Source organism: Dreissena polymorpha, chromosome 7 (assembly GCF_020536995.1).
Source record: "Dreissena polymorpha isolate Duluth1 chromosome 7, UMN_Dpol_1.0, whole genome shotgun sequence".
In the NCBI taxonomy this organism is placed as follows: domain Eukaryota; kingdom Metazoa; phylum Mollusca; class Bivalvia; order Myida; family Dreissenidae; genus Dreissena; species Dreissena polymorpha.
Window position 1 is genome coordinate 52894091 of NC_068361.1, and position 27454 is coordinate 52921544.

The following is a 27454-nucleotide window of genomic DNA, read 5'->3' on the forward strand; positions in this document are numbered from 1 at the left end:
TTGTAATTGAATGATAATTGTTTGACGATAAGTATTGTCGTTGTTGCTTCTTCTTCTCCTCCTCCTCCTGCTCCTCCCCCAACCGACGCATGTGTGACATAAAAGTTCTCGTGAAACAAATAAAAAATGTTGACTCACTGGCTGTTTGGTTAACGCAGTGGTGGGTGCAAGAAATTTTGTAAAAACTTAATAGCTTGAAAAAGTCGATAGAATTCAACATTCGCCGTAACTTACGTTTGTGTGGTGCATGAACTTGGAAGGAATGCCGAGACGGATCCTCAAATTAGGCAGATGGAGGCGCGGAAGATACTGATCTTCGAACTGAACACACGATTATTATTTTAGACATCGCCAAAAAGAACGCCAAGTACCCGATAGACGGCCCGTGGCGTCACGCCAGCATCAAGGAGTTCCTGAGAAACTTCGCAGAGGGGAAAGAAGTCACGGGTAAGCGATATGGGACAGTAAATGTCTAATGAAGTTCAAGATCACAAATGCTGATTGTAGGCCAGTATAATTACAAAGAACATTATTAATACATGTTTACCTATATTCGAACGAGCATGTGGCAATGTATAAGATTTTCGAGGAATGTAATTATGAAGTCTGTCACATGTGTAAGTGAATTTTTTTTGTAAAACAGCTGCGACAAAACCCGGTTGGTCAGTACTAAGTACGCTGCTTAAAAATGTAAGAACGCAAGCTGTTTGTCTTCCGATTGCAGGTGCCATTGACGACGAGCAGATCGACTGCGCCCTACGCGTTGTTCCAGTGGTGGCGCTGTACGCCGGCAGACCGGAAATGCTCTCCGTCGCGGAGCAAGTAATCCGCCAGACGCAGAACAATGACCTCGCGGTTGCCGTGGGTCTCACTGCTTCCAGGTACTTGTTGCAATACACCAAGGCTATCATTGCTTCCCCCACCCACCCACCCCACCCCGAGGGAATGGCAGCGCTTGGTACTAGTATATCTGGTAATTATTAGCGGTTCCCGATGATCGGGATGTTGACCTTCTGAATGATTCCCGAAATCAATCTGTTCCTTTGAGTGCTTTCTAAACAAAATCATGCCATGCAGTTAGTAATATTTTGAATGAAGTTGCAAGCCAGCAACAAATGCGGACAAAATGCTACGTTTGCGGATTCAAAGGTGAAACCTATTTTCGAAGCCGCTACGAAAATTTTAGCTTCATGTGCTTAAATTAATTTTGTTATCACATTTACTTGGTAGAATCCAATGTTTTGCCAACAACAGGATAACAAATAACTACTTAAGCAATAAGCACTTGTTTGAAACAGTTGAATGCAAAACTACTTTTACACAAAATATCTAGTTATTTTTGAGGAATTTTATTGTTACTTGAGAACGTTCTCGAGTTTTCGCTCGTATAAACAGACCATTTGGTGGACACGTAGGTAGTGACAGTTTTAAAGTTTATGCCTTAAGCGATCGTGTCTTAAATGAACAATTGCTATCTGATTTTAATGGTTTCCGTTGGCTTCAGTGTACGCGACGTGGCGTTGCAAATTGCGTCTCTCATTTGGCACCTTCTTAAGCTTTAAAAAAGTGTAGTACGCACAGCCGAATTTTGAATAGGTTCTCCCCTGACATAAATCTTTTGTCGGAAAAGAATAAAATGTATACGTATTCACAAGGTATACCAGTCACATACACATTTTTAGACTTCTAGAGTACTACATTCTTCACGGCCCGAGCGATGACGCAATTGATGACGTCATCAGACAGCTGTCCACAGCGGGGCGCTCCAACCCCCAGGAACTTGACACGGCGATGGTGGCGTTCTTAAGAGAAGTCGTGAGAAAGAAGAACGTGCCACATCTCCAGGCAACGAAAGACTTCACGAACAACTGACGTATGATGTCAAAATTCATACTCCCGAAATTAAAAGAAAAATTGTGTGTGGGGGGGGGGGTACCTCTTTATCTAATATGTGGGTTCAAAACAAGTTGAGCCCTTTTATGCTATCTTATTCAGTAACTTATCAACTTCATGTAGTTTATTGAAACTACTATCGGTACATAAAATGGGTCAATCGTTTGCGCCGACGGATTTGATGAGGTTTTCACAAAATGTTACGATCCGGATCGCAATTCTCAAATAAAAGCTCCGGACACATTTGCCAACTGCAGAAACGATATTCGTGTTTAAGAGCACATAGTATATTGGTTGGATTGTGCAACCGGATGCTACTACAAACCGCACTCTGTGCTCAAACGAATTCTTAAAATTAATCTAGGTTAAAGTAATGAAGCATTTCGGGTATTTGCGATGTACCAGGGTTGTTATAATGTACTGATATATAAACATGTTATTTGCCAACCCATCATTTATTGACAAGTTGCTACTGGTCCATTTAAGCTGATTCTGATCATCTCTGTATGCAAATTCACTCAAATAAAGACGAGGTTCTGAATGGTATAATACCAATTCAACCATGGTGAAAATCTATATACCGGTACCGTTTTTGCATTTATTATTTCATGATTGAAATTGCTTTTATTGAATTTCTTTGTTGGCAGATTTGCCGAAGTCTTTCCAATCGACGGTGCACGGCATGCTGACCGGAAGTAGCTACAAGACGGCTGTGGAAGGCACCTTCCGCGCCGGGGGCTGTAACGCCTCTCGTAGTGGCTTCATTGGCGCATGCCTGGCTGCGCAGGTAGGGTGTCGTCTGATAGGTTGATAAAAAGTAGTTTTTCCTGTAAGTTCCCTCTAAAACTTAAAAACTAGGTTAAACGGTATGCAAAAAAACGTACAACTCCCACAAATACGTAAGGTACGTCGACCAAACCTTTTTTTCTTCATTTTTTGTGATACATGGATTATGTCCCGCTAGTGTATGAATACTCAATGACAGAAATAGTCCAGATCCTTTTTTCACAATCTTTTTATTAGTCTAACAGACTCTTTTATCACACATGTGCGAAAGTAGCACAAATGATCAAAATCTCAACCATGACAACGAAACAAAATCTATTTTTGTGAATATTTATTTGAGACTAAAATATCTGATTCACGATATTCAATTCAAGAAGGCTAGGGCCAAAGTTAAGCGGAGAATACTATATTCTCTTAAATACACGTTTTTGGTAGTACAACCATACGTGTTGTGTTTCCCAAATCGCCATAATAGGGCTGTATAATATATATTCTTTTCGTCCTGACAAAGATATGTTTGAAAAAAAGTTCCACAATATCATCCACCTGTTTGCATTATGTATTGTATTCAATGTTTGTAAGTTTAAATGTGTTTTTAGAAAAACAATTGCAGCATACTGTTTAAACTGAATTCAATGTTTGTTCCAGCACGGATTGGAAAGCATACCGCAATCATGGAAGGACAAGACTCTGCGATATCAAGAGATCATCGACTTGGCAAATAGACTGGCCACCATCCAGCTTTTATAACTCCAACCACAATACACTGAATAACGACATTTCCTTAATAAGTTGTAATTTATGTGGCCAATAGACTGGCCACCATCCAGCTTTTATAACTCCATAAGCAGAATAAAGACATTTCGTTACCAACAGATAACCAATATTGCCAAAAGAAAGGCAACCAACCAGCTTTCATAACTGCAACACCAATTGAGTCATTCCTTTCCAATAGCAATAGGGTGCAGGATCAACGGGGTTCACAGGGGTTTACACACAGGGGCCTGACAGTATGAAAACACACCGTTAAGAACTTTATTTTTGCAAATATCTCAAGTTATTGAAATATTTTTGAAAAATTCTTTTGAGCATAAAAGGCAGTTTTTCTTGCAGTCTTTGTCGATATCTTAAGATTTAAGAATACATTGTTGAATACGTCTGAAATCGGTGCCAAGATTTCAGGTTGCGTGCAGCAAAACCTTGTAGATGAATGTAAACATCGAATTTACGGAAAAGAACACAGGCTTTTTAATAAAGTAACGTGTATGCTTTTTTGACATTGCCGCAAGCCTCATAAACATGTCTTTAATGCACTAGTTGAAATTCTTCAGAAAAAATTGTGTTAAAAATTTACTTGAATAAATGCGCCGCTTACCGTTGTGTTTACATCCTCCATCATCCGTTTCTGAACCCCATAAAGTCATGATCCTGCACCCTGGTACATCAACCTTATTATTGGTCTAGTCATCACATCTTTTTCATAAAACATGAACAGTTGTTAATAGTGTGATCGTTTGTTTGTTTTCTGTTGATGTATTTATTATAATGCAAATTGTAGTAGTGTGGTTTGGTTGTGATAATCCATTATGTATTTACTATTTACATGTATGTTCAAAGATACCGTTTCGAATATATGAACGTAATAACAGTCTCTGGTAATAACATATGCATATCATTTTCAATGGAGATATTGTGATGTTTATATGCTGGTTCACATTAAAATTGATATCGAATTATGCACGTTGGTTGCTTTGAAATGAGATCAGTAAATGTAGTTTGACATTAATGATTAATCACGCTGATAAGCCTATCTGGCTGGCGTGTTTATGATGAATCCGTCTTTTACGTTTACTAATCTTAACTTAAATGAACAGCGTGTTTCAGCAAGTATTATGCATTTCGTACGATTTTTTAAAATAAAGATGTAACATTTGTTATTATTAGGTGTTTGTCTTTTTATGTTTTCCAATTGTTTGTATGGAAATATCAGTGAACTAAAACTAGTACATGTTTAAAATCTGATTATAAAACTGTTCGACGTGGCACTATATAAAAATTATTACATAATCGCGTACATCAAGTAATTGTTTTTATTTGAATGGTATTCATGTATACTATGTATATATCACTATTGAATGTCGTCTTTTAAGGCGGACCACATCAAAATGCAGTATTTAACAACGCGACAATGTTGACTAATACAACATTTTGACATATTACTCATTTATCCTTTAAGTCTGGGCCGCAGAAATGTTGAAACAAAACGTGACATTTGGTTAAGTTGATATGCCTATTTTGGACGACACTCAACGCGATAAAGGGCGCCAATCTCTCGCATGACGAAAACATGTATGTGAAAGCATGAAACTCGTGTGTTGAGATTTAAAAGGCAATAGCTGGTAATTGCAACGCCATTTAAGACTTTATGCTAGTCAGGTACCTGTAGAGGTCCCTGTGCTAGGACACACGACAGTTTGAACCATTGAAATCAGAGGCATGATATTTGTCAGAAAGTCAGTTGTGCCTATTTGGGTATTGTAGTGAGGGTTGCAAGTCAGTTGTGCCTATTTGGGTATTGTAGTGAGGGTTGCAAGTCAGTTGTGCCTATTTGGGTATTGTAGTGAGGGTTGCAAGTCAGTTGTGCCTATTTGGGTATTGTAGTGAGGGTTGCAAGTCAGTTGTGCCTATTTGGGTATTGTAGTGAGGGTTGCAAGTCAGTTGTGCCTATTTGGGTATTGTAGTGAGGGTTGCAAGTCAGTTGTGCCTATTTGGGTATTGTAGTGAGGGTTGCAAGTCAGTTGTGCCTATTTGGGTATTGTAGTGAGGGTTGCAAGTCAGTTGTGCCTATTTGGGTATTGTAGTGAGGGTTGCAAGTTTGGTATCACTACTGTGTTAAGTCTAGAAGTTTCTTCAGAAGTGTTAATCATACGTTTAAATTTCTGAAATAAAACAATCAAAAAATGAATGCATTATAAAAATGACTTTGTAAAATGTCGCATTATAAAAAATGACTTTGTAAAATGTCACCCAGCCACGCTCGAAATTTGACAAAGTCACTGCCATTGCTCACAGGGTCGCCGCGCAGTGAAAAGTGTGCAGCCAGTCGTATCCACGAACCTGGTACCTCCCGCTATAAATACAAATGCTCAATAGAGTTTGCCTTCTGTGCGGCTTACACATCTTATGAACAATCCTACTAAAGTACTCCCCTGCATTGGTCTGTGGAGAACTGCAAGAGACACGTTGGTCGCCATTGGCGCTTGGCAGTGAGCTTTAGATGATAACGAGAGATCAGCAAGCTCTTACTCTATTTATAGATGATTATATGGAACGCCAAAACTGCCTTTTGTTGTTAAGTTGACATTATGTTGGGTTAAGTTCCCATTATGTTGGGTAAAAGTGACATTATGTTGGGTTAAGTAAGCATTATGTTGGGTTCAGGTGACATTATGTTGGGTTAAGTTGGCATTATGCTGGGTTAAGGTGACATTATGTTGGGTTAAGATAGCATTATGTTGGGTTAAGGTGACATTATGTTGGGTTAAGTTAGCATTATGTTGGGTTCAGGTGACATTATGTTGGGTTAAGTTGGCATTATGTTGGATTAAGGTGACATTATGTTGGGTTAAGTTGGCATTATGTTGGGTTTAGCTGGCATTATTTTCGGTTGAGATGACATTATGTTGAGTTAAGTTGGCATTATGTTGGGTTTAGCTGGCATTTTGTTGGGTTAAGTTGACATTATGTTGGGTTAAGGTGACATTATGTTGGGTTAAGTAAGCATTATGTTGGGTTCAGGTGACATTATGTTGGGTTAAGTTGGCATTATGTTGGGTAAAGGTGACATTATGTTGGGTTAAGTTGGCATTATGTTGGGTTAAGCTGGCATTATGTTCGGTTGAGATGACATTATGTTGAGTTAAGTTGGCATTATGTTGGGTTAAGCTGGCATTTTGTTGGGTAAAGTTGACATTATGCTGGGTTAAGTTTACATCATGTTCGCTTAAGTTGACATCATGTTCGGTTGTCATTACGTTATGTTTGGTTCATTTTGATTTCTTAGGTACAGAAAGCATAAAATGGTGGATCGATTCACACGTGCTCTGATATCATGCGGCATAAATATCATACAAAACGTGATACATGTTTAGTGGTTTTTACTTTTTGTAAAGTAATTGGTGTGTGACGTAGTGTGTTTTTACAAGATGTTTATACAAATGTAGTTTTTCTTCTAGAACACCCATTATGATAAATAGGAGGTGAAAAAATATGGATACCATTTTGCTAAATATTGGATTACACAGATATATTGATGCATTCAAAAGGGAAAAATACGCCAGATATCATCTGTCACTTGTCAATGTATGAGTTAAACTGTTTAGGAATTCAAAAAAGGCTTGGCGTTATGAAACTTAGGACTGCATGTGTGCAGTTTGGCAGCCGCAAACCTCCACAGTCGGATTCAAAAGCTGGAGCACATTACTTTACTAATCCTAAGGAAATACTAGAGGACATGCTGGACATAGGTTTTCCTATTAACGAAATTTCGGCTTTATTTGCCATTTCTGAGAGGACAGTTTATTGGCGAATGGTGGCTTATGGTCTGAAGAAGTACAATTTCACAGATGTCAGCGACGAACTGCTCATTGAAACTGTTATGAAGCTTACCAAGCGATACCCACGATCTGGAGAAAAAATGCTAAAAGAGATACTTCGACAGAAGAATATTCGTGTAAGTAATTTTATAGACAGTGATTAGCATTGTATTAGTACTGCCGCTTGTTGCCATTGTAGTTTGCTTTAAATGCACTGATCTATCTTATAGCACTTTAGTTAGTAATTTTAAACGTTTATTCTATGTTTAGCTTGGCATTTATTTCTTAAGCGTTTATAGGTATTTCTTATACTTTGCTTTAATTCTTAAATACTATATTTTACAATTGTTCTTATATATGCTTGTCATTCATGTCCACGTATTATATAGGTTTCCATCCATATTAGTTTTATATGTGTTCATCTATCATTGTTTATCATAGTTTTAAATGTCTTTGTTTATTTAACTGGTTGAACCATGCATCTGTATTGTACAGTACATTTGAACGTGTGAATTAATGAAAAAGGTGCTATATAAATATGGTAAATAATAATAATAATAATAATAATAATAATAATAATAATAATAATAATAATAATAATAATAATAATACAATCCTCCAGTTAAGTTTTGAACTAAACAATAGGATAGAGATGTATACTGGCATCGCGAGAGATGCTGTTTAAAGATTTGCTGACCTTAATTTGATTTTACTCTCGTGAACTTATTACGCAATTGGCTATATTGCTATTTTCTGTAGATAAAAATCAAATAATAATCCATGCTGTATCAAATTTTTCTAATGGTTCATAAACAAATAGGAATTATTTTTGCATTTAACTCTAACTGCAGCTTCCATTTTCTTATCATTCCACTGACCCGAATTATTGTGATTTATGTTCTTGTTTATTGCTGGAAGAGCACCGCTAAAAGACCATCTGGCCAGATTGGTAAAGACAATATTGCGTTTCATGATTTGTTTTCGAATCCTGTTATACCAAAACTCTAGTTTTAGCACCCCCTACCCCCCCCCCCCCCCCCCCCCTAGCCAAATTATTAAGAGAACTGACGCGATTTATATAAATAAAGTAGACAGGCATCCCCAAAGTTTTATTATGTGTGAAGTTTTATTGAATTGGGCCGTTTAGTTTAGGATATTTCACGTATATTGATTAATTTTAATCTACTTTAGCTGTCTTAACCTAACTCTGCAATCGACGGGAATAATTTGAAGAACACCACCAAAAGATTAATATCTTTATAAAGTTTCTTAAAAATGGCCAGCTCGTGTATTAACATGTATTCAATTCCTGTTCATTGTTCATCCACTTATTCAACTAGTGAAATTAGTAAATACTACTAATTTATTAGTATTTAACAGTACTGAGCGTAAATATGTCCTTTAACTTAACCGTGTACCATAATCAAGAAGTCGTGTATTCGAATCATGCTTCTGTTTCCTATCAGGTACGTTTAATTAACATATTCAAACAATGAAATGATACTTTAAAATTGTAAGCTTGCTGTTGCAGATACGAGGATAGTGCCTTCGTGATATTCTTCAATCTCGTGATAACAAGGGAATAAGTAGCAGAACACGTAGACGCCTACATAGACGCGCTTATCAAAATCAACCTGGACACAAACAACAAATTGATTCGATGGAATATTGTTATAGGAGCTGGTATTGATGGATTTAGTGGAATGATCATGTACATGTATATCGAGGCATTAGGTAATAACAAGTCAGAGTCCTTACTACAACTTTTTACATGGGCCATTAAAAATTCGGCACACCTTTTCGAATCAGAACAGATACGGGCATGCAAAATGTAACAAGAGGCCCATGAGGGCCTGAATCGCTCTACTGCTTTAAACACTGTCACTGTGACCTTTGACCTAGCGACCTGAAAATCAATAGGGGTCATCAGCCAGTCATAATCAATGTTCCTATGAAGTTTCATGATCCTAGGCCTAAGCATTCTTGAGTTAACATCTGGAAACCAGTTTAATATTTCGAGTCACTGTGACCTTGACCTTTGACCCAGTGACCAGAAAATCAATAGGGTTCGAGTCCTCATTAATATAACGACTGTGAACAAGTTTGAAAAGAATCGGATGAAAACTGTGGACTTTATCGGATAAACAAGAAAAAGTAACCATTTTACTATTTCGAGTGACTGTGACCTTGACCTAGTGACCTGAAAATCAATAGGGGTCATCAGCCAGTCATGATCAATGTACCTATGAAGTTTCATGATCCTAGGCCTAAGCATTCTTGAGTTAACATCTGGAAACCATTTTACTATTTCGAATCACTGTGACCTTGACCTTTAACCCAGTGACCTGAAAATCAATAGGGTTCGAATCATCATTAATATAAAAAAAACTGAACAAGTTTGAAAAGAATCGAATGAAAACTGTGGACTTCATCGGATAAACAAGTTTTTACTATTTCGAGTCACTGTGACCTTGACCTTTAACCCAGTGACCTGAAAATCAATAGGGTTTGAGTCCTCATTAATATGAAGACACTGAGCAAGTTTAAAAAAGAATCGGATGAAAACTGTGGACTTTATCGGATAAACAAGTTTTTACTGTTTCGAGTCACTGTGACCTTGACCTTTGACCCAGTGACCTGAAAATCAATAGGGTTCGAGTCCTCATTAATATAAAGACACTGAGTAAGTTTGAAAAGAATCGGATGAAAACTGGTGACTTTATCGGATAAACAAGTGTTTACTATTTCGAGTCACTGTGACCTTGACCTTTGACCCAGTGACCTGAAAATCAAGAGGGTTCGAGTCCTCATTAATATAAAGACACTGAGTAAGTCTGAAAAGAATCGGATGAAAACTGTGGACTTTATCGGATAAACAAGACAACGTCTAACACACACACACACACACACACACACACACACACAGAGGCACCATGCCATCCCATAAGCTCTTCTGCCTTTGGCAGTAGAGCTAAAAATTGCAGAATTTATGCTCCAAAAAAGGGGCATTGGAAGTGTGGTAACTGGCAAAAGCGTCCATAAGAGAGACGTCCAGTAGGTCGCCGTGGTGTAATGGATATGGTGTCCGCCTAGCAACCGGGAGGTCACGGGTTCGATCCCCACCGTGGGAGCGTTCTTTAGATCTCCCCCAAAGACACCAAGTACTGGTTCTAGGCCCAGGAAACGGACTCGAGAGCGTTTATATAAGCCTTAGGCTTTCGATGCAATCGAGCTAAAATATAATAGATATAATGGATCCTCTGCATTATGTGTACACTACATTATGTTTACATGGGGAGAAAAAACCAGAGTCTTTTCACGTGGTGTGAACCGTGAAATCATCCCTAATCCGGCGTTGGGCAGCTGGCACGGCGAATATGCATGTATGTATGCATGCACACAAATGAGAAACACCTTCAGAGTTTTGTTCAATACTTGTTATTGCTATATTTACACAAAATAACACTTTTTTTCACAAAATATTTTTTTCAAGATATACAGACATAAAGTTACATTAAGATGTATTCATGTTGTTGTTTTTACTTGTATTTGAATATTTAAAAAAATGTGTAGTTTAACAAATTTTTTCATGCACATTGGTCCCGTTTCATTGACAATTCTTAAGTTTTCGTAAGTATTTTTCGAATCTTACGTACGAACGTTCTTATTTCAATATTTGCACACAATATCAAAGCTTTACAATATGTGCACAGTGGCAGGAAACATACATCTATGAATTTTAGTTTTTTTTATAATTTTGTTAACATTTTTATTTTATTTTATATTTTAATATTTACACGATATTTACATTGTATTTTAAAACATGTGTTCAAACACAGGGCTTGTATTTTGTCCTCAGCTGTTTACGTTACGTCTTTAATTACATGTACCATCTATGAAATATAAAGTATAGAATGAAATGCATGGTACTTATCGGTTTCGCATTTTCCGTGTAGCCAATTTTTGGGAAATAACACATTCAATAGCTTGCTGCCTTTGACCTACACTTCTTGAACACAAAGTACACGGATATTCCATCACAAAAATACGCATGTATTCACTTACACGCATGTTGTCTGTTGCAAAGTTACAACACCTAATTTTCATTTTTTTTAATTCATGGACACAATAGGCATTGATACAATCAACGTTGATTTTACGCGTTAAACATGATTAGAAAAGTAAAACTGATTAATTACAACATAAATTAACTTTAATTGAATCTTGCGCGGTATAAAAACCCTTTTACACCATTATCCGTGTTGTGACAAACATTAAAGTAAAACTGATCAATTAACATACCAATAACTTAAATTGATTTATGTTTGGCTATTGCAATTAACGTTCGCTGTATAAAGCACCTTTCACATCTCTTACACACAGACATATTACCCGTGAAAAACACCAACCACAAGTGAAAAAAGGACGTTAAAAGGACCTTTTCAAAGATATTGGCATGTATTAAAGTTTGTCTTTAAATACTTTAACTTTAACTTGATAAATACATGTAAAAATTGGATCTAAAAAACTCCAGTAAAAACAATAATACAATGAAAGAAAGAAAATAAGTCACCCTAAATTGGGCTCGAACCAAATGAATTTTCAGGTTTTTAAATCGTCAAAAGATGCATATAATGGATAATTTAAGATAATGGTAAATGTTCAGTATTACTGTTTTATCGCAAATATCATAAAAACAACCACAATTTGCGAATCTAAAACATTTTTTTTTCTATTTTTGTCAATTTACCCAAACGTTAAAAGATCCCTTTAATTGTGACAACCGTATATTCAGATAATTAAAAAAATACATCAACTCCATGACGTATCCTTATATACTAATGATCATATTATATCCTACATCTATCGCTCAATGTTATATACTAATGATCATATTATATCCTACATCTATCGCTCAATGTTATATACTAATGATCATATTATATCCTACATCTATCGCTCAATGTTATATACTAATGATCATATTATATCCTACATCTATCGCTCAATGTTATATACTAATGATCATATTATATCCTACATCTATCGCTCAATGTTATATACTAATGATCATATTATATCCTACATCTATCGCTCAATGTTATATACTAATGATCATATTATATCCTACATCTATCGCTCAATGTTATATACTAATGATCATATTATATCCTACATCTATCGCTCAATGTTATATACTAATGATCATATTATATCCTACATCTATCGCTGAATGTTTTTTGGGGGGTGCGAGTTTACTTCAAAAAGTGCGAGTTGACCAAAAAACACGTGCGAGTTGACCAAAAAACGTGCGAGCTGACTACCGTGCGAGTTGACTTAGGTACGAGTTGACCGGCACTCAATTTTACTAATAATTACAATCCATGCACAAAACCCTTCTCAATTAACATTTTTATATGATATTTCTATATTACACACTGAATGGTGTTAGTAAAAAACATCAATATTTTTACTAATTCTATTCCAATTCCTTTTTAAAATGTCTTTTAATAATCTGTGTAGTACACAGTTATCTATTTCAGTTAAATATCAGTATAAGAACGTTTACAGAATTATTTTTTTACCAACACTTTGATTCTCTTATTCTTTCTTAAGCTATGGAAATATTATTTACTTTGAATATTTTTGGTTAGTTAACTGTAGCCTTATTTATTTAACAAATGGAATGTATTTGTCCTTTTGATAACTGTTCCACTGATTAACCTATTTGTCCTTAATTAGAAGAGAAGTGTCGTAATTTATTGTTTGTTACTAAGCCATTAATGCATACATGCGTAAAATATATAATTAATCCATTTCTTACGAGTAACATCATCCTTGGCAAAACAGAAAAGTCCCTTAATTGTTTCCCTTTTCCGGACGTTCTTTGCACCCGAAAGCAACACACTGAACCATGTCGAATAACGATTCTCATGCAAAAAGAACACAGAAAAAAACACATGTTTTCAATAAAACTTGTATAAAAAGAACTGTACAAGATAAGTATTGATGCAAAGCATCAAAGGGCGTCGGGAATTTCAGTGTAAAAGGCACTCAATGAAGTTTCATGGAACGATTTTTTTTTCTACTGTAAATATTAATATATTGGCCGATTATTTTAAACAAAATAGAAAAAGATACTGGTATAACCATTATCTATGATTTGTGTTATAACCCCCAAATAACCATTATTTATGATGTTGTGTTATAATCCCCAAATAACCATTATCTATGATTTTGTGTTGTAACCCCCAAATATTTCATAGTTCATTCTATTTTCATTGGTTTCCTTTCTTACTGGTATCCGTGTGCAGTTTTCATTAATGGAACAGAACTGTGTAGGTTTTGAAAAATCTGCTTCATCTTATAAGCGTAATTTCATATTTTTCTGAACTTCAAGGGGAGATGATTCTGAACTTATTCTTACGTTGCTCATTTACGATAGGGGTTGCGTACTCATTGATATGAAAACTCTGTAAAAGTTTGAAAAAAAAAATGAATGAAAACTTTTAATTGTATAAAGAAGCTGCATTTCACAATACTTTGAAATTCAGTAAAAGATCATAATAGCTTTATTGCTCCGATATTCATCATTTTCAATAGGGTTCGAGTAATACTGATATAAAAACACTTAACAAGTTTGGAAAGATTCAGACGAAAGTTGTGAAATCTTTTAAACAAGTGGACATTGTTTATTTTGTCAAATTTAATAGAAAAAAAGTCTGGACTTATTGTCCCGATGTTTCTCATTTAAATGAGGTAAAAATGCTCATTGATATGAAGACAGTGTAAGTTTGGAAAGAATCTGATGAAAAATGTTGACATAATCACCTAACCAAGCAGTTTTTATTTTATTTTTAAATTCAAAGAGACATAATTCTGGACTTATGGTCCGATATTGCTCATATAGAGTTTGGGTTGGGTCCTCATTGAAAAAAAAACCCTGTGAAAGTTTAGGAACAATCGGATGAAAATTTTGGACTTCGAACAATGATTTCAAAATTTCTCAACTTCTAAGGAAGATAACTATGGACGTAATGGTTGGATAATGCTAAAGGGCCCATACCACCTGGATAGTAATACGTGTCGCGCTTCGCGCTCTATATGTCGTTCTTAAAAAAAACTCCGAGGAGTGCTTGACTCTAGGAAACGGGTTGCTGGGACACAGCTCCTCCTTTATAAGCGGCTGCTTCCTTTATCGCAACTCATTGTTACAATCAATAATACGTGTCGCGCTTCGCGCTCTATATGTGGTAGGGATAGGCCTATGATAGACAACCATAAAAATACATGGATAATAGATGTGTTGTTTGAATTTATTTGTTAATACAAAACACGTTTATTTTTTATATTTAAGATACACGATATGTAAGTGATGTAAGAAATATTAATTAACGTTGTCACCACGTTGCATCCATTAATTTTAATAAAAATGTCCAATTGTAGTAAAATGGATTTTAAAATGTCTACATAAAATAAAGCTGAAAAAATGTCAGCCGCCGAACTGTTTCGTTCGTGCCGGAACCCGGGATTGAACCGGGGCCCTTTAGATGACTGTTGCTTAAACAACTTCAGTCTAACGCTCTCTGAACTATTCCGACTAATGTACTTCTATTTGGTGAAGTTGTGTATAGCGATCGTTATTATACAGGATTTATTTCCAAATACATCGGGGCAGAAATGCCCATGAGTACACAAAAGTATACAAAAGATGTTCTACACATATCAAAGTCAAGGTCATAATAAAAACATGCCTATTGTTACACAATGTTATGAAGTAGAATATATTCTCTATGAAAATACAAAGGCATATGAACAAGTGAAATGTTTTACAATCCAATAATAAAGCATTTGTTATATAATACGTAGTACAGAATAATACATGTACTGAGGAAAATATAACATAATGTAGATGTTTATTCAGGAAAAGAGGCAATATGCCTCATGTAACACATGACAAAGAAGCATATAACCGGTTAATGGTGAGATATGTTGCATCGCGTTAGATATCTGTTAGATATATGCTGATGCATCAGCATGTAGTTTTGATTGTGGAAATACAATAAAAGATAAATAGATAAGTAAACGTTTGGAAGCAATGGGAGGAAAAAGTATAACAAAAATTAATATAACGTGAATATGTCTTAGGCCAGGGTTATTGGGTCATTTCGGAGAAAAATGTAAGTTCTATTCTAATGAAATGTAACTAGAGTTTATATATTAAAAAGTGTAAATTTAGATATGAACGTTATATTTAGTATATATTTGAGACACAAAGGTGAGTTAACACAAAAATGGATATTAGATCTTTTTTTGGTGTGGGTGAAATTATATATTCCTTGTTAGAAAGCCAAAAATATTATATATATTATATGTCTATTAATAAACTGATAAATTGTACGTTTTCATACCACTACGCCTTCCAATAAACTTGCTTGCGCGATAGGTCGTCAAATATCGTACTACATTAATTCTCCACTAAATAAGCAAATTAGAAAAAACACAAAATAAATATATTTTGATTATGTTTTGGTTTTATACAAAACATCATTTGTTTTTATACAAAACCAGAAAGTTTCGCGTATTTTGCCCTGTGATCTTTCCCTTGTGATCAGTTGTGGATCAGTTATTAATTAAAACAATTAGCTTTCTCTCTGTCTCTCTCTGCCTCTGTCTCTGTCTCTGTCTCTGTCTCCGTCTCTGTCTCTGGCTCTCTCTGTCTCTCTCTGGCTCTCTCTGTCTCTCTGGGAGAGAGGTATAAGGAGAGAGATAGAAGAGAAGAGAGAGAGAGAGCGAGAGAGAGAGCCGATAGAGAGAGAGAGAGAGAGCGAGAGAGAGAGATAGAGAGAGAGAGAGAGAGAAGCGAGAGAGAGAGAGAGAGAGACGAGAGAGAGAGAGAGATATAGCTAGAGAGAGCTCTCTATAGTATATATGGCTCTCTCTCTCTTTCTCTCATCTCTCTCTCTCTCTCTCTCTCTCTCTCTCTCTCTCTCTCTCTCTTTCTCTGCGTTTCTTATTTTTATACTTTGTACAGCATAGATAATTCAAACTGTGTATTTCATAAGAAATAAACTTGAGTATTATGTATTTTCACGATGTAGTGATCTTGCGCATGATGCAAGCTGGGATTTTAACTTTAATGAATTTTATTATTGTTGATATATGTTAAATATTGCAGATTTTCAAATCCCAGAAATACTTTCTTCATGAAATGCCTATATCTTTTGATTAAATGTCGCTTTTTATATTTTGTGACTACATAACCACACGTATCTTTAAGAAAAAAAAGTTCTACATACTATAACAGTATAAGGGATACAACTGTCAAATTTCCTGCACAACACCATGGTCTCAACAAAAGGAAAAAATAATGCTTCCAAAAGCACATTTACTGCTATAAAGATAGTTATATTCTGAAAGATAAATGTCTTGGCTGTTGTTATACAGTTTATTTGGTGCAATTATTGCTTTTGGAAGCGATTATTTTGCTTTTGTTCAGACCATGGTGTTGTGCAGAAAATTTGACAGTTGTATATATTTGTAGTATGTAGAGTATTTTTCTTAAATGTCCCTGTGGCAATAACAGGTAAAAATTAGTATAGTAAGGCGGGACGAGCAGACGTGTTTTTTGGAGCTCAGACAAAACTTGGATTACTTTGTTAATTTCTACAGGAAAACTATCATTTTAGTATCGAAATAAAGGATATAATGTGAACTATCCATCAGTGTAAAAATGCTATTGAAATGACAGGAAGAAAAAGGAAAGATAAGAAGAAAAGAAGTGAAAGTGATGAGAATTTTGAAGATAGCAAACGTATAAACACGCAACATTCGCCTAGGGGGCCTGGATCAATCAGCCAGGAACTGGGAGAAGCAAACTCAGTCCTATACCAAGAAGGGATTAACGAGAGCACAAGTAACGCATTTGACGTGCTGAGTTGTGTGAGCGATAGTGACACCAACGAAGAAGGGATTAACGAAGGATTTTACGGGAACACCATTCACACATCCAACGTGCAAAGTAGTGTGAGCGACGTTAACCAATTCGCCGAGCCAAAGCTGCCTAAAACTATGGAAGGCAAAACGGGTCAGCACAACATGTGGCCAACAAACGCAGACATTATTGCAATGCTTGGCAAAATTGACTTAAAACTAAAAGACATGGACTCACGATTAAAGACACTCGAAGGGCTGGAGAAGAAAATTGATAATTTCGATAAGGATCTCAAAAAAGTATGGGCACACATGGATACAGTAACCAAAGATACCAGGGACAAAGTGGACAGGGTGGAAAATAAAATTGACTCTGTAGGCGTTGATATTGAGGGAGCTAGAAGAAAGATATTAGACTTGGAAAAGGACAACAGCAAATTACGAGAGGACATGAACTACGTGCAATCCCAAAGCATGCGGAATAACTTAATATTTGGAAACATCCCTGAAGAACCAAATGAAACCCCTATCAAATGTGAACAATTAGTGAGAGACTTCATGTCGGAGAAACTCAAACTGCCCAGGGAAGCGGTGGCTGCTATGAAATTCAAAAGGGAGCATAGGATGGGCCATAAAACACAACCGGCAGAGGAACCACCGGAAACGGCGGCAAGGAGAGGCACCGAAGCATTGTTTGCAAATTTTCATTCTTCGGCGACAGAAAGCAAGTTCGCGGAAGTAGCAAGAACCTCCGAGGAACGCCGTTCTATGTTACGGAACAATTCCCACCGGAAGTCACGACAAAAAAGACGGCGTCTCTTCAGAAGAGTTAAAGAGGAAAAGCAGGCGGTAAAACGGGCGTGGGTGTCATACGACACTTTGTACGTTGACGGCAGGCCAATAAAGGACGCGTAGGAGGGACCGGATGGACTTAAGTGTGTAGTCTGGAACTGCAACGGATTGAGCGCAGCCAAACGAGAGGATCCAGATTTGCTTGCCATTGTATCACAGTATGACCTAATTATTTTTTTAGAATCATGGACATGTAAAGCAAGCAAACTCAAACTATCAGGATACGATTGCCACTATTTTTATAGGAAATATAGACATAGGCATGCTAAGCGCAACAGTGGCGGTATAGTAGTATATACACGCAATAGCATAACCAGTGGCATATCGGTTGTTAAAAATATTCATGATACAATAATATGGCTTAAACTAGATAAATCGTTTTTTAACAATAACGAAGATATATTTATTGCAGCGGTATATATATGGGGTAGTGATTCTCCGATGGCCAACTTGATAGATACGGACCTGTTCGAAAGTCTCGGTAATGATATTAACCATTTCCAATCGTTGGGTACAGTTATGTTAGCTGGGGATTTTAACGCTAGAACAGCGTGTAAAAGTGATGCTTTTCTTTCCGATGCATATATATACGATATTGACCCCGATTTCTATTTAGCTGTTAGCACGTTACCAAGATTTTCAATGGACAAGGGAAGTAACTCTCAAGGAAATAGTTTACTTGATTTATGCAAGGCCACGACACTGAGAATCGCTAACGGTAGATTGGGCTCTGATTTTAGCATTTTTAAATATACAATTTTAATACTCATGGCGCAAGTGTCATCGATTACCTGTTAATAAGTGAACATCATATTAATACCGTAGATAACTTCTTTGTAAACGATTTTAACAATTTCAGTGATCATGCCCCGTTGTCTTTCAATGTAATATGCAACATGCGAGTTCCAGTAGAAGAACCATATATATGTGAGTACGTTAAATGGCGGGGTGATAAAAAACAGCATTTCCGAGAGGGATAAATAAACAAGGCTCTGGATTTAACGATCTACTCCAAAGCCATATCGAACAAAGCGACACAAATATTTACACCATTGTAAAAAATTTCACCAATATTGTAAAAGATGTTGCTGACCCGTTATTTATCAAGCACGTTAAAAAATATCCACAATTTGAACGACACACTATATCGGATAGCGACAAATGGTTTGACCAAGAATGTAGAGAAGCGAAACGATCATATAAAGATGCATTGTATATATATATATAACAACCCACATAGTCATACAGATAGAGTAAACATGTGTCAATTAAAACGTACTTTTAAATTAATCACAAAAAATAAGCGTAAGGCGTACAATCTCAGACGCTGTAAACAATTCGAAGATCTTAAGCGGCACAAACCCAAGGACTTTTGGAAGTACTTTAGGTCACACAATCCATCAGGTTGTACTAGCAACACGTCACTAAATGACTTTAAGAATCATTTCCAGCAAATGTTTTCAAATGAAAATTTTAATGATAATGCTAACGCAGAAGATTTTAATTCAATGACTTCGACAATTTTGACAACGTATATGGGGACCTTGATAACCAAATAACGTATAGTGAAGTAATTAAAGCTATTGCCGTCTTAAAGAAATGTAAATCACCTGACGTAGATAAATTGCTTAACGAATATTTTATAGAAGCCTGTGATATTTTGGCGGGTTACATTACAACGATTTTAAACATGATTTTAAATACAGGCAAATTCCCGTTATCTTGGACTGAAGGGATTATAATCCCTAAACATAAGAAGGGTGATAAATCCGACACTAGTAATTATAGAGGCATCACCTTATTAAGTAACTTCGCAAAGTTGTTTACATGTGTATTCAACCAGCGAATAACAACATGGTGTGAAATAAACGATGTTATATCTGACGTGCAGTTTGGGTTTAGAAAAGCCAGGTCAACAATAGATGCGGTTTTCATACTCCATTAAATTATTCAAAAATATGTTAATATGAATAAACGATTGTATTGTTGTTTCATAGATATGAAACGTTGTTTTGATTTTATATATTTAAATGCACTGTGGTTAAAGTTATACAAGTCCAATTTGGACGGCAAAATGTTGCGCATAATACGCAGTATGTACCAGTCGATCAAAGCATGTGTTAGACATTGTAACACATACTCGGAGTACTTTAATATAGCAATCGGACTAAAACAGGGGGAGATAACATCGCCGATCCTTTTTTCTCTTTTCGTGGACGATCTTGAAATGCTGTAATAAATATACAAGACATACGTTTAATTCTACTTCTGTTTGCAGACGATATGGTTGTCATAGGTGAAACGCCGGAAGACCTACAACAGTCTATCGACCGTTTATATGAATATTGTAATACCTGGGGTTTGCAAGTTAACATTCCAAAAAACCAAAATTATTGTTTTCCGCAAACGAGGAGCTATCAAACGTAATGAGCGATGGGTATATGGTAACGAAAACATAGACATTGTTAACGATTTTATTTATCTGGGTGTAACCCTTAATTATACAGGAAACATTAATCTCAATACTAATACTTTGCGTGGTAAGGGCTTAAAAGCACTCAACGTATTGTTATCCAACCTGAAAACTTATAATTGTAAACCAAAGGTAGCTTTGCAGTATTTGATGCTTTTGTGTCTTCAATTATCACATACTCGTGTGAAATATGGGGTATCTCAAAGTGTAGCGAGTTGGAAAAATTGCACCTTAAATACTGCAAAGCTGTTCTTGGTGTCAGAAAATCAACCTCAAGTGTAGCCGTTTACGGTGAACTTGGTAGATACCCGTTGTGTATTAACAGACATGTACGTATTGTAAAATATTGGTTTAAAATAACTAGCAGCGATGAACATTATATTACGATATATATTGGAAGATGGTCTAATTGCCGCTGTAAATGATAATACATTGAACTGGTTTGGGAAGGTTAGGGACTTACTATCTAAGTACGGATTTAATTATGTTTGGTCTAATAACTCACAAATCAACGAGGTTAATTTTTTGTCATTGTTTAAACAAAGAGTTATCGACGAATACTTACAAGAGTGGAATCGAGATATTAATGATAATAGGGTACTAATTGCATACAAAGCAATTAAAACAACATTTTCGCTTGAACCATATTAAGAGACGATTGTTTCAAGAAATTTAAGAACAGCGATTACGAAAATACGCATCTGTGCTCATAACTTGAGAATACAGACTGGAAGATACGATAGATTAGAACGAAACTTGCGACTCTGCCAATTATGTGACAGTTATGAAATATAAGCTGAATACCACTTTTTGTTGAAATGTTCTAAATTTGCCCAAATTTGAGAAAACTACATTAAAACCTATTATAGAGTCAGACCTAGTATGTTCAAACTCACAATATTATAAACTACAGAAAATACAAATGAAATGCTAAAGTTAGGAAAGTTTGTTTCAGAAGCACTCACGATTCGCAATCGTTATAACAATAATAATGTATAATTTATTCAATGTATTTGTTTTATAGTTTAAAATGTATATTGAATACAATATGACATCATGTGATATGCTATATTTGAACATGTATTGTTTTAAGTATATGATGATATAGATGTTGCATTCATATTAATTATATGTATTATCCGGTACTGTTTCGATACCTGATTTTGTGATTGCGATTCGAATGTATAATGTGTGCTCCTTCGAAAGTATAATTATTGTTATATTTCAAAATTAAAGTTATTTTTATATTTTACTGATTATAGACTATGCCGATGTATTATGATACAAGTTCAACTATAATTTGTAATTGTGCCGTTGCTACTTAAATTGTATGTGGTTTGGATGCGCACTGTTATATTCTATGCTCCTTCAAATTACAATTTATGTTTTACCTTAATGATTACAAAAGTAGTAAAAAGCATTCATATGTAGCAATAAACACTGTTTACATGTGATTTAAAACGAGTTTTGTTCAAGTATCGGTAAAGTTCATCCATAACTATTATATAACATTTCTGCTAAATCCACTTACTATATTCATGTATTTTGTATTATTGTTTTTGTTTAACACTAGAAACTGTAAAGTTTATGTGTTATAAAATTATGTTCTGTTCTGTTCTTAAAAACCTTAATATGTTAGGTTTTTTAGCTAGAATTTTAAAGGACTTGAGTATGCCATGAGACTACAGTCAAACATCAGTTTGTGAGAATATACTAAAATAGTTTGTGTGTAAAAATCTTAAAACAGGAGTATGTGTGATGTAAAGATAACACCACATTCAAAGTGCCTAAAATGTAAAACAGAATTAAAAACAAATTTGCTAGGCCAATCTTACAGATGTGTTTGTTTAAGATAACTTGAACATAGAAGGGCATACGGGTATGTAAGTAAGGGAATTATTTTATTTTATTTTACATGTAAGTTCTATTGATTGATATTTGTAATGATTACAGAAAAAAACTTTGTATCATGGAACCCACCTTTATAATTTGCAAAGCAATTACAATCAAAGCCATTGTCTTTGACAGCTGGGTGAAGTGCACATATCTACAAAATGGTATGGTGCTGACTAGAGGGGTCATGATTGCCAAGACACGTCTTTCTTAGTAACTTATCTAATTTATCTAAAGCCGGACCCCCGCACATTTTAGAGGAAATTTAATTGGGTCAGTCTGGTTAACTCAAACAAACCATTTTTTAAGGCATTCAGAGCACCTCTCAAATTTATTGTTTTCTTGAGCTGGAGATCAGTCCGTTCCCATTGGGAAAATTGCAAATTCTGGATTTAAATTGTTTTTGCGCAAATAACACTGATTTGGGAAAAAAACAATTTAATATTATTATATTAATACAAATTATATGAAAAGCCTCCCAACTATTCGAGTTATATACTTTGTTAGATGTAGTTGAAATTAATTTCTAAATTTTCTAAATTGAATATTTTTTCCAAGTTGGGATTTTTTCAAATTGGGATTTTTTTACCCTTTTGCTTTGGAAAAGAGTCGGTTTAAAGCACCCCTAGAAACGCATTTGCAAAGGTTGCCAATCATCCTCATGGCATTAACAAATTGTTAAATAACCCAAATTATTTTCATAAAGGAGTAAATTGGCAAGTACGACTCAACATTCAAAGTTTGATAGAACATAACTGTTAAGAATATTCTTTATACTTGTACATAAGTCTAATATTTTGTTCATGAACACGGACCCCGTTCTCAAAAAGTTTCCAGCATAAACAGATTTAACAGATTTAAGTGTAGCTGTTCTCCGCGGGCGTTAATATGTGCACTTAGTACCCATGGTAAACGAGCTGTTCTCCGCGGGCGTTAATATGTGCACTTAGTACCCATGGTAAACGAGCTGTTCTCTGCGAGCGTTAATATGTGCACTTAGTACCCATGGTAAACGAGCTGTTCTCCGCGAGCGTTAATATGTGCACTTAGTACCCATGGTAAACGAGCTGTTCTCCGCGGGCGTTAATATGTGCACTTAGTACCCATGGTAAACGAGCTGGTCTCCGCGGGCGTTAATATGTGCACTTAGTACCCATGGTAAACGAGCTGTTCTCCGCGGGCGTTAATATGTGCACTTATTACCCATGGTATACGTTACGATAGCTGTTCTCCGCGGGCGTTAATATGTGCACTTAGTACCCATGGTAAACGAGCTGTTCTCTGCGGGCGTTAATATGTGCACTTAGTACCCATGGTAAACGAGCTGGTCTCCGCGGGCGTTAATATGTGCACTTAGTACCCATGGTAAATGAGCTGTTCTCCGCGGGCGTTTATATGTGCACTTAGTACCCATGGTAAACGTTACGACCCTGAAAAAAGTGTATGTTAAATGACCGCAGTGATATGCCTGTTATGCTGCAGGAAATTGAGAAAACATAAATAAAACAATATACATGTAACTTATTTTGTCTTGAAAATTGTTACTTGACGTGGGTGTCAATCGGCCTTAAAGAAGTTTACCAAAAATGGTTACTATATGCGGAACTGTGTTGAAAAATGTTAAAATAACTCTCATCTATGTGTAGTTTCAATCTTTATCTTTTACACATTAGAATTATTACAGGAAATTTAAGATTTGATAGTAACTATTTAAATAATAATTGCTTGACGAGAGAAAAAGCCTATATGCTTTCATACTAAAGGAAAAGGAAATCATTTATACATTTTTTAACAAGTTAAGTTGATATCTTTAAGGTTTCTGTGGCGTAGTGGATATGGTGTCCGCCTAGCGACGGGTAGTCATGGGTTTGTTTCCCACCGTGAAAGTGTTCTTTAGATCCCCCCAAAGACACCAAGGACTGGTTCAACCCATGAAACAGACTAAAAAATATCAATAAGCATTCGGCTTAAATCGAACCAAAATAATTAGGTTCAAACTAACTTTATATCAAACCTCTTATTACACCCCTAAAGGAAGAGGGTCTATTAAAGTCAGTTTTAGTCGGTCCATTCGACAGTTTGCATAAAATGTTGAGAATTCGTCCACATTTCTCTTGTGTTTTAATTCAAACTTCAAATATTTCATGATTATGATGCGTAGATTTGCAAGACACTTTTCATTCCCTGTGATCCGCACAATCCTAAGTTAGTTGCCATTAACTCAGCAGACTAAGTACTGCGATGGTAAAGCTTAAGATTTTATTTGATAATTTCTTTATCAAGATTGCTTTTTCTGAGAAACAATATTATTCCGAATTTCTTAGGTGCTGTGCGTAGCTTGATCAAGTGGAATGATCGACGTCTGCACAAACGTCAGCTACAAGGCTTTTTCTCTTGTCTTTGACGTTTGATTATCTTTGATGTTTGAACACATCGATCATTAATTTTTAATGGCATCGAATTGTGTTCATGGTGTTTTTTATGACTTTGTCGTTTACTGTAATTGTGTTTAGGAATGATGTCTGAATAAAATTGTTTTCACGAATGATGTCTGAATATTTTTTTCATATTATTTTTAAATGAAAATATAAAGAGAGCTACATGCATCTCTTTTGTAAAATTACATGTCTTTGAAATATATGCATAATACTTGCAACATGTAGTAGTTGTATATTTTATTCCATAAATTTATAACCCATATTTACGGATGTACAACAATTTTTATGAGACGTTTCTTGTGTGAAAATAATGCAAGTTCATACTATTTAGGGCTCTATTGAACCATTTCATGTGTACGTTAATGTATATCGCACCATTTTTATCAGCTGCATTATACAATTGTACGCGATGAAATGTGATACAAAATTGTTCCAAAACAAGGTTTGACATTCACATTTTACTAAATTGTTTATACAATTGTGCGTGCTATGTAGGACTTGTAACCATTTTGTCCATGGCATTTCATTTACTCATCAAATAAAACCTAATTCTATAGAAATTATAATATGCAAGGCTGCTATCCGCAAAATACTATGACAGTGATTTTCATTAAACATACATTAAAAATATAATTTATTGAGTCTATTGGTTTACGAAAAGAATATGAAATGGAATAGCGATCATACAAAATGAGGATATACTTTAAACAACTGTTGTGGTCCTGTTGGTTTCCCTTCTATACTTCATGTAAAACGGGTGCAATGTTTAAGTACTTTTATTAAGTAATATATACATACGCTTCCTTATATACTGATCAAATTAAATAATGTGTTAAAACATGAGAAATGTCAGGAAATGTGTTCAATAAATGTATCTTATTGTATCCTTCCATTATAAGAATCCGTTTTATAAAAATTCGTGTCTAATAGAAGTTTATGGTGGTGGATCTACCGTTTTCAAATTTAATAATTAACATTCAAACATAAACATTAACATCAAGTTTACCCATTTCACAACATGGCATTAAATGGAATATTTATTGACACCAATAAAAGCTTTAGCAGTAAATGAAAATACATGATTAACTTAACACAAAAAATATGAACATCGGGTAGATTATAAGAAGATATATGTATACAGGTTCAAACACACACACACAATTGACATTTAAATAACAACATTTGTTAAATCAAAAATCAAAATTAGCCATAAGAATATAATATCTGAATAACATATGGTAGAAAAACAACTATATAAAAACGTTGAACAGTTATTTAGTTCGTAGTATCTCAGGATAAGCAATACAAGTTTTTAACTGAAATATTGCTACGGGACACATTTATAGAATACTTAACAAATAACAAACAGATTGTGAAGACTGGAAATGGATATTATATAAGTTTTGCATCTTAAGCATATGAATACCCTTGTTCGGTACATTCTAGTTATTTTCTTTTTTAAACATGAAATAATTTTAAGGCAATGGTTGTTAAAAGATGACAACTAAATGAAACTGACATATTTAACACATTTTCATAATCTTAAAAATACATACTTCTAGCCATGTGATCTGCACAGTAGGTTATACATTTTATCATAACAAGAGGGCCTGAACGGCCCAAAGTCGCTCACCTGAGATAACAAGATATTATTGGGACAAATCTTCTGACCAAGTTTCACGAAGATCGGAAAATAAATGTGGCCTCTAGAGTGTTAACAAGGTTTTACTATAGCCATAAAAGGAAAAATGCCACGCCCCCTGCAAGCCATGTTTTTCAACCAACCGGCATCATTTTTTGAACTCATCCAAGATATTATCGGGATGAATCTTATTACCAAGTTTCATGAAGATCGGACAGTAAATGTGGCCTCTAGAGTGTTAACAAGATTTTACTTAAGCCATATAAGGACAAATGCCCCGCCCCTTAGAAGCCATTTTTTTCAAGCAAACATAATTATTTTCGAACTCATCCAAGATATCATTGAGACCAATCTTCTGACCAAATTTTATGAAGATTGGACAATAAATGTGGCCTCTAGAGTGTTAACAAGGTTTTACTATAGCCATATATAGCCATATAAGGAAAAATGCCCCGCCCCTGGTGGCCATGTTTTTAAAGCAACCAAAACCATTTTCGAACTCATCCAAGATATCATTGGGACAAATCTTCTGACCAAGTTTCATGATGATCGGAAAATAAATGTTACCTATAGAGTGTTAACAAGGTTTTTGCTATAGCCATATAAGGAAAATAGCCCCGCCCCTGTGGTGGCCATGTTTATTAACCAACCGGCATCATTTTTGAACTCGTCCAAGATATTAGTGGGATAAATCTTCTGAACGAGTTTCATGAAGATCGGACTATAAATGTGGCCTCTAGAGTGTTAACTAGATTTTACTATAGCCTTATATAGCCATATAAGGAAAAATGCCCCGCCCCTTGGCGGCCATGTTATTCAAGCAAACGTAACCATTTTCGAACTCATCCAAGATATCATTAAGACAAATCTTCTGACCATATTTCATCAAGATTGGACAATAAATGTGGCCTCTAGAGTGTTAACAAGGTTTTACTAAAGCCATATAAGG

At 35.3% G+C, this 27454-nt stretch overlaps 1 protein-coding gene across 2 annotated transcripts in view; it reads left to right on the plus strand.

Moving 5' to 3' along the window:
• LOC127838027 (crystallin J1A-like) overlaps nt 1-27454 on the plus strand; it is a 59735-nt gene that overhangs the window by 7213 nt on the left and 25068 nt on the right. The window contains exons 4-8 of one of the 2 annotated variants that reach the window (XR_008029614.1): nt 346-447; nt 725-881; nt 1683-1873; nt 2541-2680; nt 3328-4619. Coding sequence is in view for 1 of the 2 variants with exons in the window: in XM_052365529.1 (XP_052221489.1) it covers nt 346-447; nt 725-881; nt 1683-1872 (449 nt within the window). In the remaining variant the exon portion in view is untranslated. Of the gene's footprint in view, nt 1-345; nt 448-724; nt 882-1682; nt 1874-2540; nt 2681-3327; nt 4620-27454 lie in introns of those variants that run through there. The other variant, XM_052365529.1, reaches the window with a different exon arrangement.